Consider the following 16,365-nt stretch of genomic DNA (forward strand, 5'->3'; position numbering starts at 1 on the left):
CAAAGCCGTATGCCAGACTTGTAGGAAGTCTCATGTATGCACAAGTCTGCACTAGGCCGGATTTGTCTTTTGCAGTAGGGATTTTGTCAAGATTCCAATCTAATCCAGGCCATGAACATTGGGTAGCTGGGAAGAAAGTGTTGAGATACCTGCAGAAAACTAAAAACCACATGCTAGTTTATAGGCAAGTGGAGGATCTGAAACTCATTGGATTCTCAGACTCGGATTTTGCAGGGAATTATCCAGACTCCAAGAAGTCCACTTGTGGATATGTGTTCTTGCTTGCAGGAGGTGCTATTGCTTGGAAAACCATGAAACAAACACTTGTTTCAACTTCTACTATGCAAGCTGAATTTATTGCAGTATATGAAACTGTGTGTGAAGGACTTTGGATTAGGAATTTTCTCATGCAAACCAAAGTATTGAGTCACATTTTGGCTGGAACACTTGTAATTTATTGTGACAATGAGGCTGCAGTTTTCTTTAGCAAGAACAGTAAAAGGTCAAATAATTCCAAGCATATTGATCTAAAGTATTACAGTGTTAGAGAAAGAGTAAAGCATGGTGAAATAGCTGTTTTGAGTATTGACACAAATTCACAGCTAGCAGATCCTTTCACCAAGGCATTGTCAGTAGCAGCATTCCAGAAACATACAGCAAGCATTGGAATTTTAGCTAATTTAGATGCTTAGGTTCAGTAGAGAGTTAGTCCAGTTGGAGCATTTAAAATTCTAAGGTTTTTTGAGTTCTTGTGTTTTAGTTGTGATCTTTATTTTGTTTATCACAACTTGTTTGTAATGACAGATTTTATTATTAATAAATTTTGAGGTATTTTCAGATTTTGGTTATTACTGCAGTTTTTGTTGAATGTTCTGAAAATTATCGATTTTGTGTTTAAAGTTATACTTGCTATCAGATGGCTTAAATCATGAGAAGCATGATGCTAAGGTTCAAGCAACATCTTTAAGCCATCAATGTTCAGTAAATTTGCTTGAGTTTTTGGTTTTAGAAACATAAAGTAGGACCTAATATATGTTTACTTGTTGATACACATTAACATATATTGTATCACTTCTGGTTTGACATATGTGGATTGCAGGAGCTTGTGTTTGTGGTTTTGAAACTCTGCATTTTTGTTAAAATGTATACTGTTTCTTGCTCTGCATAAGTAACTGTGATCTGACCATGTTAGAATGGATTTTTGATTTAAGTTTGTTATCTGGCGCGCACTTCAGTAAGTTAAGTAGGTTTTGATGTTCTCTGGTGCAAATCATCGAGCATGACATGTGTGAGTCCAAGGGGGAGATTGTAAGATCAAATATGGACATAACACATATCATCATAAAGTAATTGATGATTAGCTTAATATCAATCCTAGTTTAACATGGATACAAACAGTAAATCAATACTTGTAACTTAATGAAGCAGTGTATCTATTCATTAAGGTAAGTAATCCTATTCTTAGTCTGCAAGAAAGATTACAATGAAGTGTTACATTAGGAATCTAACTAGGAAACCTAAACCGATATGGATAGCTTTAATGGGAAGCTTCTTGAGGGTTAAGTCTCCTATATATACAGATGAATTGGTCCCTGATTACTACCGACGTTTTGCATATTGTTCTGTCCATTGAGAAGCAAGTTGGTAAGTAACAGAAGGCCATATTCAGTGTTCGTGTTTGTAGCATAAGATGGAATCCATGCCAGTGATTGCTGAAGGTAAGCCTTAATCCCTTTTATGATTGTGTGCATATATTGTGAGCATGTATATGGTTTTTAACAATCAGGTCTAATAAGGTGTTAATAAGTTTAGAAGAAGAAGAAGATGGAAGAGAAGATCAAGACAAACAAGTTAAAAGATGATGAACTTCCCTAGTATATACGATAAAGAGAGAGGAAATAATTAATGGATCCCAGTAATATTAGGGACAAGGCGGCCACACATCCTGCAGATGTTTTATTTTGCATTCTCAATAAGTTCTTGGAACTCATTGACCATGTTTGCTTTGCAGCGGTTTGTAAGGAATGCAATATTTGTAAGGAATGACATATTATTGCAAAATATTATAATCATACTACACATCGTTGGCGGAGTAAGGCCCGACTTTTACCCCTGTCTTGCTCCTTCCTATTGTATCCTAAGGAACAGACAGTGATAGCAACAATGAGCAGAGAATGAAGCAAAGACTTTTGAATAGAATTTTAAGAAGAATAATCTACAACAAGCTTAACATTTATCGGTTTTCAGTGCCTTACTATGAGAAGTTTTCTGGCTTTAACTATGGTTGGCCTTGGCATACAAAGTAGTCCACAAATGCCAAGAATAAGTGAAGACCACTCATTACATAACTATAGGAACCCTTTCGGAAGTGCATTCGAGCCAATTCATCCTTTTCCTTATAAGCATTGCATGCCTAAAATATACTATGATTTCAAGAATCAAATTGATTGGATTCCTAAGGTTGTTTTGTTTGCTGATCCCACTTTGTATCCAGATAATTATTACGTGCTCTGTGTTAGTTGAGCTTAGAGGAAGCTAGAGAGAGAGAGAGAGAGAGAGATGAGAGGTTTTTCACTAACAAGCTTTGTGAAATTAATCGTTCTAATCTGTTTTAGTAGGAGATGAGCTACTTATATACATTTCCCGATTGTATGAGTGTGTGCCACGTGTAGCACAGCTGTAGAGCACTACAAGTTAAGCATGCAAATTGTACTGACTAATTAACCCTAATAACCCTAATTAAGCTATTTAACATAATTGAAGCCAGAAAAGAATCAGATGTGCTTCTCTTCTGTTAACACTCTTAGCATTCAACAGATCAATGCCGAACTACATCTACCCATAATCATCATCAAATTGTCCATATTGACTCTTAATAAAAGAGGATAGAATTCTTGGATCACGATCAGCCGACCGGATAGAGTTTGTCCCAAGTTTGAAAGTTGCTTACATTTATTACTAACAATATATTATTTTATTGCATTAATTACAAATTTTTTGACAACTTTCCGGATAACTTTCCACATGTTACCAAACATCAGAATTGAAAGTTCTTCAGAAATTTCATTTCCCTTCCTATGGGAAAGACAAATGGATTACTTTCCTTTCCACGAACCAAATGAAGCCTTAGTCTCCTAGATTCGTTTTTCTTCGTCTCTTTCCTTCTTGTGCTTTGTTTTCTTTGCATGCTTGCCTTTTGCAATTTTCTTTTTTCCTGTGATTGTTAGAACATTGGTTGCATGGTACCAGCGGGACACTAGTTACAATAACCCACACCTATCATTAATTCTCAAAAGCCAATCATACTCTGCTGAAATAAAATTGGGCACCAAATGGGCTACATGGATGATTTGATTTAAATTCAATGAGAAACAAAAATGGTCATCGTTGTAGTCATGATTAGATGGTTGATCTCAAATTTTTCAAAAACTTCGATATCATGCCCAACAAATCCTACATTAGCCTATTGCCCAATGAATGTCCCACAAGTAAAACGAAGACTTACTGATCGTAGAGGATCCTATGATGCCAAATCCTCAAAGGCATTGAGAGATAAATGTAGGCAAAGAGAGGGATTTGGTCATTACTCCCGTGAAGAAATAAAAGGTTGTAAGGCATGTGGGTAGCAAGAACAAGCTATTGGATGAAGTTATGAAGTGGAAGAAACTCAAGACTCCTTCTAAGGGTCAAAGAAACCAAATAAGAAGTAATTGTTGAGGGTGACACTACTAAGCATAGTCGTCTAATATATTCTTAAGGATTAAATTCAGTTTACCCCCTGAGGTTTGGGGGTAATTTCATGTTAGTTCATATCTTCTCAATTTAATCAGTTTACTCCCGGAGATTTCCAATTTTAATCTGCCATGTCCAATTTCTTAAGCTCCATCGAAATTGGACGTTAATTGCTGACGTGGACCCAAACTTGAGAGCAAAATTACACTTATAACCCCCGGCTTAGAAATCAACCCTATCTTCTTCTTCTTCGTCTTCGATCTCTAGAAACCAAAATCACCACCCCCTTCACATCCTAATCTTCTCCTACGTTGCACAAATCCATTGCTGCCCACCACCTTCTCTCTCTGAGCTCCGATGGGCAACTCCAATACCCAAACTTCATCACGTAGGCATTCCACCAATACCCAGAATCTGCAAATGAAAAATCCCTAACTTTGACACAATTTGCAATAACCACAACTACACCCACATGCCCAGATATCAAAAATCCTATCTTTGATAAATATATGGAAGAATTCAGAGTTTTACACCATATTCACAATCAAAATCAAAGACTTCGATAAGAAAAAGCTTACATCAATGAACCTCCCCACAACGAATCTGCCTCTCGGTAACCTCCGCCGCTCTTTTACTTACCCAACCCTACTTTGTCGTCGTATTACAGCCCAAACTGGTACTTCCTCTTCTTCCCTTGTTCATAAACTTGCACTGCCTTCCAGTTAGGATGAGCTTCACGAGTTCCCTTCGGCTCTTCCTTTGAGTTTCACCAGCAGTAAATGAGCATTACCTCAAATCTAATTGACGTTTTTCTTCAAATTTTTGGCTGAAAATCCAGACCTAACCTTGGGCTCCGGCTGTGGCGGTACTCAATCGATCGGTGGTAGAATAATTAGATTTGAAGATACCAGCCTTCGGCTGAGGCTTTGACTTCGGCGATGAGGAAGAAGCAAACGGCGGGTCGTATGTGTTCGGATCGAAATCGATGCTGACTAGTCGGTTTTTGGAGAAAGATGGCGTTGACTTGGAGAAGTAGTCGAGGGTGACGAAGCAATTAACTGTTGGGATCGCAAGGGTTTGACCAGGCAGGCGGTAGAGAATGTGGAAAGATAAATCGGAGGAGAGAAGAGGAGACAGGTCGGGTGGAGTGGAATGGAGGGGGTGGGTCTTTGGAGTTGCCCATCGGAGATGAGATAGAGAAGAAGAGGATATGAGGAAGAAGAACAAATGAGTTTTTTTTTTTTCCTTCAAAATTTTTTATGTTTGAAATGACTATTTTAGCTCTTAAAGTGGGCCCCTAAAGTTGAACTTAAAGTCAAATTTAGACAAAGCCTCATACATTGGACATGATGGATTGAAATTGAAAAACTTAGAGGGTAAACTGATTAAATTGAGAGGACAAGAACTAACATGAAGTTATCTCTAAACCTCAATTTAATTATATATTAATTTATGAGATTGTAGTTGTGATTTAAAGAAAGGACCAAAGTATAGGATAATGTTGAATTTGAGTGATCAAACAAATATTTTTAAAAAGATTAATTTCAGTTTACCCCCCTGAGGTTTGGGGTGAAATCATTTCACCCCCTTTACTTTCAATTTTGAATTTTTACCCCCTAAACTTTTCAATTTCAATCAGCCGTGTCCAATTTTACTGTTCCGTCCAAATTGGACATTAAGTTTGACTTTTGAGGGTTAAAATGGTCATTTTAACATAAAAAAATAAAAAATAAAAAAATTTCCTGTTTTTTAGTTTTTTTTTTTTTTTTTTTTTTTTTTCTGTTTCTTCATTTTTTTTTTAATTTTGTCTCCAACCTATACATCACAAGTTATAATAGGTTTATAAAAACAAAAAAAATACTCTAGGTAGTTGAAAGCCTCTCGCTGGTCTACGATATTTGTGACATATCTCCGATAAAGTGAAGAATTTAGGATATATCCCAAATAAAGTGAAAAAATATCTGTAAAAAATAATTTTACACTTTATCTGTAAATAAATATCTGTAAAAAATGATTTTACACAGTTATTTCTTCACTTTATTGGGGATATACAGATATTTACAGATAAAGTGTAAAATCATTTTCTACAGATATTTCTTCACTTTATTGGGGATATATCCTAAAATTCTTCAATTTATTGGATATATATCACAAATATCGTAGACCAAAAATGATTTTACACAGATATTTCTTCACTTTATTGGGGATATACAGATATTTATTTACAGATAAAGTGTAAAATTATTTTTTACAAATATTTCTTCACTTTATTGGGGATATATTCTAAAATTCTTCACTTTATCGGAGATATATTACAAATATCGTAGACCAGTTAGTGGCTTTGAACCACCTAGAGTATTTTTTTGTTTTTATAAACCTATTATAATTTGTGGTGTATAGGTTGAAGACAAAATAAAAAATAATAATAATAAATTTTTTTAAAAAAAAAAACTAAAAAACAGAAAGAAAAACAAAAAATTATTTTTTATTATTTTTTTATTTTTTATGTTGAAATGACCATTTTAGCCCTCAAAAGTCAAACTTAACGTCCAATTTGGACGGAACAGTAAAAATTGGACACGGCTGATTGAAATTGAAAAGTTTAGGGGGTAAAAATTCAAAATTGAAAGTAGAGGGGGTGAAATGATGACACCCCCAAACCTCAGGGGAGTAAACTGAAATTAATCCTTTTAAAAATCTAAGATCAAGTGAATTATGCATGAATTACTTGTATATAGAAACTGCAAAAACAGAACCGAACCAAACCGAACCTAAGGTAAGACTAGGGCTAGGTTCGGTATGGTACCAGACCTTCAAGTCCAAAACCACCTACCGTACCAAAACTTATTGGTACACAAAATGAAGTACCACTACCGGCCACAAAAGTCGGTATACCGACTTCTCGGTACCGGTTGGTATCGGTTAGTATGGGTTGGTTGGGCCTCCAACCAAGTTTAAGATTGGGCCAGCTTTCAGCTATGACCCAAATGAAAATTTTAAATCCCTAACCTGTCAACAACTGAAAAACTGAAAGCAAATGAAAATCAATCAAATAACTTTTATGAATTTAAAGGCCCAGACCATACACAAATGTAAAACAATCAAAAAACTTATAACTCTCAGTCTCTCATTCTCTCACATCAACTTCAGTTCATCACTTACAGTTCATCTCATCATCAATTCATCACTTCATAATTCATATCATCATCACTTCATATCATCACTTACAGTTCACACAAATGAATGAATCATACAATAACAAAGCGGACAATAGTTTAAAACAAAGTATTCAAAGACTCTAATTTCATCTGATCGTCACTTCATATTTGCTTGTTGTGCTCCCTGCCTCACTCAAAGACTCAAAGTTTCCGCAAATCAATTTTAGTTGAAAAGAATAAGAATGCTGGCAGTTTTGCAAATTCAATCAATGAAGAAGAAACTGACCTGTAGGTCCAAACCGACCAACTGCAGTGCTCCTACGTTGCTCCAGTTCTAACTTCTATGCCTTGATTGTAAGATTTCTTGAATTGTTGAGAACTCGAGATTGGAATACCTGAAAAAGTAAAATTGTAAATGAGTCTTGGGTTGCCATCTTCAAACAAAGTAAAAAGGAAAAAGATAATATGCTTATATCACTTTTTTGAGAAAGATACGTATAATATCACTTCTACTAATGCAATGAACTATGCATCATCATATTTCCATAATAAAAATACCAGAGGAATGGACTAAAGGAAAATAACAGAAATTCAGAATGTCTGAACCAAGTTGTGTAGATCCTCACCAGCCCAGATGAGATATATCAATATATTTACTCCCAAACCAACATGATCAAAACAGACAAAAGAAGATTGAGTATTTAACAATTCCAAGGGAATGGACTAATGGAAAAGAACATAAATTCAGAATGTCTGAACCAAGTTGTGTAGATCCTCACTAGCCCAGATGGGATATATCAATATATTTACTCCCAAACCAACACTAGCACCTAATGCAATGAGCAAGAATCGTGACACAGCCGTATGAACAAATTCCCTCGTCCTATACAAAAGAAAAACCATTAAAAGTTTAAAACCCATAACAAATTGGTAAATCTCAAGATAATATATAACAATTTGGGTAGATCGAAGTCTCGAACCTCAACTCAACAATCCAAAACAATTGAAGTTCCGAGCTCGTACTCACCAGCAGTACTGCAACAATTGATCGACTAATGTGAATCGAATCGCTTTGACGTGAAATGAAATCGAATGGGTTGAGCGATTCGATTCTTCAAACTGAGGCTCAGAAGTCAGAACCTCGCTCGAGTTTGAGAGAGAGAGAGAGAGACTGAGGGAGTGGTCGAGAGACAGAGGCTCAGGTCAATTTTCGATCGGGTTCGAGAGAGAGAGAGAGTGAGAGACGAGGTGAGTCGTCCAGACTGGAGAGAGGCAGAGACTGAGAGAGGGATTGAGGTATTTGGGATTAGGGTTTGGAAAGTTTAATCTAACGGTTGTTAGTTAATATGGAATAAAACAGAAAAAAATCAACGGCTATGATTGATTATATAATAAATATTTAAAATAATTAAATATTATATTAAATATATGGTACGGTACGGTATACCGTATTTTGTTAATATTCAATACCGATACCGTACCAATTACAGTATCTCGGTACGCTTGTACCGTACCAAAATGTCGGTAACCGATATGGATGGTAACCGAATCCCTTGGTTCGGGACGGACTCGGTTGGCTGGTTTAGATTTGCCAGCCCTAGGTAAGACATTACAAATAGTAAATAATGAAAGGATGTAAAATGAAATTTAATTTTTCTTTTCTTTTCTTTTCTTTTTCCTGTCAGAATCCAGATAACTATATATTTCGCTAAACCCTAGCGCCTCTTCCATTTCTCACCCCCCAGCCGCCGAGCCTAGTTAGCGTCAGAGAGACTGAAAGCAATGGTGTCCGGGTCAGGGATCTGCGCTAAGCGCGTGGTGGTGGACGCTCGCCACCACATGCTCGGTCGGTTGGCGTCGATAATCGCCAAAGAGCTTCTCAATGGGCAGAAGGTGGTGGTGGTTCGCTGCGAGGAGATCTGTATCTCCGGTGGTTTGGTGAGGCAGAAGATGAAGTACATGCGCTTCTTGCGTAAGCGCATGAACACCAAGCCTTCTCATGGCCCCATTCACTTTCGTGCTCCTGCTAAGATCCTCTGGCGCACAATTCGTGGGTACGCTTCTCTGAATTTGCTTCAATTTTTTTTTTTTTTTTTTTTTTTTTAGGGTTTATGGAGTAATAAGCACAATGCATGATACCCAATTGGTGTTTCTTTTCTGGGTTGAGATTCATTCTGTTTCTGCTTATTAAAGTTGTTAGCTTTTGCGATAGAATTAGAGCTCTATGAGTGTAAAGATACTATTTTTTCTAAATGTTGCGGAGGCATTGTGTTATTATGAGTTCTAAACAAATTTAAATCGCCAAGAATTGGCAAGGGTTTATTTGGATTTGAGCTCGTATCGGAATGAGAACACAAATTGTCTGGTCTGTGTATTTCACAGGAGTTGGGAAGTTCTTTGTACAAAATTGTTTGAACTTTGTGTTGTTTTTGTTCTGTTAGGATGATTCCTCACAAGACAAAGCGTGGAGCTGCTGCACTTGCTCGTTTGAAGGCATACGAAGGGGTTCCCCCTCCTTATGATAAGATAAAGAGGATGGTCATTCCGGATGCTCTCAAGTGAGTTTCTTTCTCCCACTAGTTTTTCATTGGTATTTTATAGTTTTGTGATATTTGTTTTGATTTGTTTTCTTGAAGTAAATGCTTATTGTTTTCTTGGTTTTGAAAATCATCAGGGTCTTGAGGCTTCAAGCAGGACACAAGTACTGTTTGTTGGGCAAGCTTTCATCAGAGGTTGGATGGAACCACTATGACACCATCAAGGTTAGACTTGGCTACCTTCTTTGTCTGCTCCTGTTCTGCTTTAGCCTTGGTTATCCTTATTTTGGGTTGGTGTATAGTTTTTTTTGTTTGTTTAGTTTTTAGTTTTTAATTTTTTTAAGAGTAACTTTTGAATTTAATGTTCGTAAGCAATTGTACCACATTGCATCTAATGTAGTTATCACAATAGTTTACTTTCCGTTGTATTATTTGTATTGTCTCCCTCGTTAATGCAACATGATGAGGTTAGGGAGGGCAATGCCTTTTTATGTTTCAATTTGAATGTATCAGTGATGGAGTCAGTAAAAGTATTTGTAAATTGAAATTAACCAGAACCAGGTGGAGCCTTTTATTTCACCTGGGTTTATACCTATCCAGCTTTAAGTGCTCTTGCTTTCGTTTTATTATGTATACTTTCGGTTTGATCTACGTTTGTAAAAACAGTTGTACGTGAAAATTGGTATCTCTCACTTGATGTGACAAGTTGATCCCATCTCTTTGGAGACCAGTTTTTCCAAAATACTTTAGCTGTTACCACTTGATTCCAAAGTGATTACTTATTCCATGTCATGTTTGCCATGACCTCTTATGGATGTTACCATACAATTATACTTTATCTGCATGCAGTGTTTGCTGTGTGCCTTATAGCGTATGCGTTGTTGTTTTGCTTATTCTCATTCCTATTACTCCAATGTCCGTGGACAAGAATGAATTTGTATTCCTCTGTGACAATCAGCGTACAACCTTACTTTGAACAACTATGTTTTAGTTTTTGAGGATATGATTGCTCTGAGATTTGAGGCTGCTGGACCATTGAGAAAACCGTTTTATCTTGGTGTTTTATATATATTGTTACAGATATACTTACAGCTGCACATATGAATGCTAATATGGATCTAAATTTTATTTTGCTTCGTAGGCAACAAAGAAGTAAAATAATGTGTTTTTGGTGTAATTGTTTTGCTTCTTTCGACATTTCTGACTAATAACTTTACGTGCAGGAGCTTGAAAAGAAGAGAAAGGAGAGGGCTCAACTTGCATATGAGAGGAAGAAGCAGTTGAACAAATTGAGGGTCAAAGCAGAAAAGGTTGCTGAGGAGAAACTAGGTCCTCATCTAGAGATCATTGCTCCTATCAAATATTGATGATTAGGCACTTTTCTTTTAAGATGAAAATGTTGTGGAGGATTGGATTCTGTGGCAGTCTTCAGTTTTGTTTTGAATTATGATACTAGATTGTTACTTGTGATGGTCTAGTGATGGTAACGAGCTTGCTTAGTTCCTTTTTATCTTTTTGATACATAGTGGAATACATTTGTCTGAGATTTATATTTACTGTTTAGATGGTAAAATGAATTTCTTTCCAAATTGGTGTGTTTGTTTTTGTTTTGTTTTGTTTTGTATGCACCTTTTTGGTAGATCATCTGCATATAATAAAAAATAAAACAAAAGAAACTAAAATAAAATTATGTCATCTAAAAGTATGTGCAGACCATGTAGGTATGTGATTATACTAAATTAGTTTGTTTATCTGACAAAGTTGGATTAACAGATTTATTCAAAAGAAATCATCTATTAGGGTTCATAAATCTTAGGCTTAATAGCCAATTTGCTACTCTAAGTTTTACTTTAGTGTCAACTAGGATACTAGATAACATTCCCGAGCGATGTTGTGTTTATTTTTTTCTTCTCTCTAATTTGTTCGTAATAGTCACAATTGTAAGGTAAAAATTGTTAATTGAAATTGTTTTGATTTTACATATTACAAAAAGTGGTGTTTTATAGTAGAAAAATAAAACTACTATTGTTCTATCTGCAAGCGAGGATGACTTATAATTAAAAAGAATACATCAATATCTACCACCAGGAGAAGCATGGCTATGGAGCCCAGAGGAGGTATTTTTATCCTTGCAGATTTCTTGCCTTTGATAGTGATCACAGGAATCCTATTTCCGCCTAAAAGAGTGATATATTCGCTGGGGGTCTATACATAGTTGTCAATTATCGTCACTGTTGCCTGCAGAAAGCAATTAGCATCATTTGCTCTGCCAATTTGATCTATAACATGAATGAGATCTTCTATCAAAGTAGTACAGATGAATAGTAGATTCAGTAATGTAGGATAGTATAGCAAAGGTTAGAAGCTGATGATGCTAGTTGTCAGAGATGAAATATATGATTCCTTTGTCTTTTCTATTGATCAGTACATCATGGACGCAACCAGAAGATATGCAACGCTGTCGAAATCTATGAAATTAGATACATAATAGTAAAGATAAATAATAGATTAGTAACAAATGGTACATAAATTATGCTGGTACAGAAATTATTGTTTGAACTATCAGAGATACACTATCATAGAGAGATACGCTCTCCTTTTGTTCAAATCAAATTCAAAGAGGGGAGGAGAATAGGGAATGAAAGAATTCAAGCCAATAAAAAAAAAAAACAAAATGTACGAAACAACTTTTCAGGATTTTTGCTTGCTTGTTTTATCTATCTGCATTCGATTAGGATTTCACTTTGGATAAAGAAACCACCTTATATATCCAGCCATGAGCCATCTGAATCAAGTGGTTTTGAATCAACTTTTTGGATATGATTGATTGATTCCATACACATGCTCCCACAATTGACATTTATCAGGTAGCAAAATTAAATAATGGAAATAAAAACAAGGGAAAATGATCATTTACCCGTTTTTAGGCTAAAAATTGCCCACTTGCTCCACCAACTGTTTTTTAACCCCATTTACCTAAAACACTCTAAGGGATTATTTCCCTAATACCCAATTAATTCTTTTTTTATTCTTTTTATTTATTTTTGAGACTTTTTTGCCCTCTCATTCTTTCTCACTTAGAGAGAGAAGTCGTTGGATACATTGCCGGACTCTGGTGACTAGTGGCCGGCCTCGGACTCCGGTGACCGGAATCCGGTGACCGGTGACCAGAATCCGGCGACCGGTCCCTAATAATATCCAGTAACCATATTATTGCCCCCCAGTAATCATATTATTGCCCTCCAATAATCACATTATTGCCTCCCCAAAATCATATTATTGCCGTCCAGTGAATTGTATGAACTCCCAAAATCAAAATGAATACACTACAGGCACAATTGATCAATTTATAATCATATTATTGGCTCCCAATAATCATATTATTGCCCCCAATACAAAGTCCAATGTCTCTACTGCCTCCCAATAGACCACCAAAAATGCACCATTTTGTAGGATTCACAGATAATTTGACTTTAATAAACAGAAAACAATAGGTAACTTATCAAAACACCACACTATAGTGATCCCTGTCCCTCATATCAAAGTCTACTGGGGCCCAATAATGTGTCTACTGCCCCCCAATAGACCATCAAACAAACCCCACAGTTACATTGCAATGTCAGATTACTCACATTGTTGAACAGATAGTAGATCATTGGCCTCCAATCCAATAGACATTCAAAAAAAAAAAAAGATGCTATTCCTTGCCAAAAAAAAAAAGAATTGAACAACAATACTTTAAAAAAAAAAAAAAAAAAGCAGCAACCGGAGTAATCCATGTCACTCCTCCGGCGACACCAGCATGACCAACAACGAAGGCCCAGAAACGAGCTCCACAATATCGCCGGGAATGAGCTCCACAATATCGCCGGGAACGAGCTCATTGGCCCCCTAATTTTTCATCTCCTCCTTCAAACCTCCTGTCAACATTGGGTTGTTGAAAGAGATCAGATCGCTGGCCTCGCTCAGCCCAGACGAACGAGGACCTGCAGCGCAGTCGCGAGCTCACCGGAGCCTCCGTCGTGGAGTGGGCTGGGGTCGGAGACGTCGGGTTTGAAATCCGTCTCGGCGGTGGAGGAGAGAGAGTGAGAGAGGTGTGCATCCGATCCAGAAGTCCAGATTCGTAGACATGGAGAGAGAGAGAGCGAGTTTGAGACGTGTTGAGAGAGAGAGAGAGAGAGAGAGAGAGAAATCGGTGAGGGGGGAGGAGAGAGAAAATAGATCGGAGGGAGAGTCTGAGAAAAGATGTAATTTATTAATTAAAATAGGGGTAAAACTGTCAATGAATGTTAGATTGGGTAAATGGAGTTAAAAAACTCTTGGTGGTGTAAGTGGGCAATTTTTAAGCTGAAAATGGGTAAGTGGTCACGGCCCCTAAAAACAAAGTATATTACCCAAAAAAAAAAAAGAAAGAAAAAGAAAAAAACAGAGTAGGTAACATTAGCATACGGGTGGTGGTTAAGCAAATTTATTAATGGATCTAATATTGCCATGGAAAATTCCATTAAATCCCCTTTCCCACTCACACCCTTTGAGGCATATTCACTCCTTGACAAATCAATACATCTATCGCACTGTCACACACAAGATCTTGCAATTTTTGCAATTACTCTTTTCTTTGTCAAATCCCAATCATGTTCTTCCCAGAAAAGAAAAAACCTACATGTTCATATAAATATAAGAAAATCAATCAAATTGATATGACCAAAGACCAAATATGTCATGCCTCGTGGTTCAATCACATGGCTTCTTCAAGTCAAAGTCTCAAATTCCTAATCACAATTGGTTGTGAACAATTTTCTGATTTCATGCACGGAGGCAAAGAGGCAAGAAATTCAACCACCAACTTCAGAAACCGTCTAATTATTACCACTTTACTCCTCCACCTCCTAATTTAAGAATTAAGACATTATAATTAGGTCACTGTTCACAAATCTGTTTGATTATTTTGAAGTTTAAGCAAAATAAAAGAAAATAGTGAACCGAAGTGTGAGCCAGCTATGAGACTAAAAAATCCACATGAAGTCAAGGAGTAAACAATCAGAGTGCAGTTTTATTTTCGAGTTCTAAATGAACTGGTTTATTCAAACAAAGACCAAGTCTTATCTCTCATCCCTCACTGTTTTTAGTCTTTGCTAAAGATAAGATTTTCATGATCAGGGTACCCTCACAACTACTTCAACGCTCCAAAGATTTGTTCTTCCTTTGTTCAGACCTAAGATTTTTCCTTAGCATTTTGTATGGAATCAATCAATCATACCAAATTCTTACCGGACACAAAGTGACCAAGACTCAGACCGCACGAAAAAAACTCAACTTCTAACCAAACCTACAACAATCACAACAACGATAAAACACAATATCTAAATAGCTCAATATAACTGAAATCAAGTGGCAAAGAATAAAAAACAAAGCTGAATTTCATTATAGCTTCAAAGAGAGAGATATTGTTATGAAAGAGCTAGCACCACAATCCTATAAAGTTATTGTCCAATACCTGATCAAAACCTAGACCCAAATGCTAGCATGCACATTGCATTACATTTGACTATAAACCATTTTCAAAAGGAGAGGATGGCTGCAACAAATAATTAGGCTGGTTCATTTGGGCTACCCATAGTTCCTAACTTCCTATGAATGTTTTTTTATTTTATTTTTTATTTTTAACATAAGGTGGATGAAAATAGATTTAAAGGACAATTTTTCATCTTGTTCAAAGTTTTGAAGTTTTAGAACATGATCGTACTGATGATGATAGAAATTGAAAAAACACCAGAAGTCAAATAGTTATATATTGCTTATTTCCATATGCCTTTTAATATGGAGGGATTCTAGTTGGACCTCCAAATTTGCTATTTGGACCTCTCCTACTTATTGGACCTCTGATTCACTTTTTTAAATACTTAAATAGCTAAGTCCACTTCCTTAATTTTACCAAAATATCCTTAAACAATTAAATTTATTCTTCAACAATCTTTTGTTCTTTTTTTATTTTATTTTATTTTATTATTATCTCTATTAATTCAACTAAGAGAAGAAGAAGCAAAATGAATTGACCAAATTGCAAATTTGGACTGGTTAAGGAAGTCAAGTTTCAGGTATTAACGCTGCTCGTGAGTCTTCCGGGTATTAACGCTCGAACTCAAAGAAGAGCCTTTCCTAAAAGCGAGATTCTTTGATGTTGGTTCCCCCGGTTCTATGAATCAATTCAACATTTTGGATATCGTAAGTCATGGAGAATTGAAAATATAAGCTTTGAAGAAAAAGTTAAGAGAAGCAGCAGTACAAACTGATGAGAAATTACAAGTATTTTTTGTTACTGTTGCATTCATCTATCCCTTCTTAAAGTTGAAACAAATAAGGAGTAGTTTTGCTTACAAGTAAGAAGGCCAAACTTATCTAATTGCACCTTCAAAACATGGGACTTTAATAGAAAATAATAAAAATTTAAAAATTTCTACAAATGTATCATCTCGCATCCAAGCATGGGAGATTGAAGGAAGAACATACTTTGAAAGTAAAAAGAAAAACGTCGTTAGTTTGTCGTGGAAGGTAAGAAGAGTTTTTTTTTTTCTTTTCTCTTTCTCTTTGTATCCTTATATGTCTTTTTATATGAGTTGACAAAATCCAATAACTATTGAAAAATGATGGAGGTCCATATAGCAAATTTGGAGGTCCAACTAGAACCACCCTTTAATATGTTCTTACCGACAAATCTTGATAGCTATAATCAAGCCACCACAATTATAATTTGAAAGACTGAGTTTTGGGTTTCCAGAGTTCAACCATTCTCCTAATCAATAAATGATTTTGTATACATAAAGAAAAAGGTTTGAGAAAGGCATGACATAGAATGTATTTCATAAAAATCAACCATGAAATCACTACATATACTTGACACCAATCAGACAGAGGAATAAATATGCCAAAACTCAAAC

The 16,365-nt window shown here is 35.9% G+C and overlaps 1 protein-coding gene across 1 annotated transcript; it reads left to right on the plus strand.

Annotated features, from left to right (window-relative positions):
- The first annotated feature begins 8,607 nt into the window (after nt 1-8,607).
- LOC112175104 (60S ribosomal protein L13a-4) lies at nt 8,608-11,004 on the plus strand. The gene is made up of 4 exons (XM_024312769.2): nt 8,608-8,944; nt 9,332-9,448; nt 9,565-9,652; nt 10,651-11,004. The coding sequence occupies exons 1-4, from the start codon at nt 8,673-8,675 to the stop codon at nt 10,792-10,794; spliced, it is 621 nt and encodes a 206-aa protein (XP_024168537.1). The 5' UTR covers nt 8,608-8,672; the 3' UTR covers nt 10,795-11,004.
- The last annotated feature ends 5,361 nt before the right edge of the window (nt 11,005-16,365 follow it).

This window comes from Rosa chinensis, chromosome 7 (assembly GCF_002994745.2).
Source record: "Rosa chinensis cultivar Old Blush chromosome 7, RchiOBHm-V2, whole genome shotgun sequence".
In the NCBI taxonomy this organism is placed as follows: Eukaryota; Viridiplantae; Streptophyta; class Magnoliopsida; order Rosales; family Rosaceae; genus Rosa; species Rosa chinensis.

Bases quoted from the DNA above. Each gene is read 5' to 3' on its own strand.
- LOC112175104 (XM_024312769.2), top strand. From the start codon at position 8,673: ATGGTGTCCGGGTCAGGGATCTGCGCTAAGCGCGTGGTGGTGGACGCT. The intron at 8,945-9,331 runs GTACGCTTCTCT...TTGTTCTGTTAG, and splicing joins CTCTGGCGCACAATTCGTGG to GATGATTCCTCACAAGACAA. The intron at 9,449-9,564 runs GTGAGTTTCTTT...GAAAATCATCAG, and splicing joins GTCATTCCGGATGCTCTCAA to GGTCTTGAGGCTTCAAGCAG.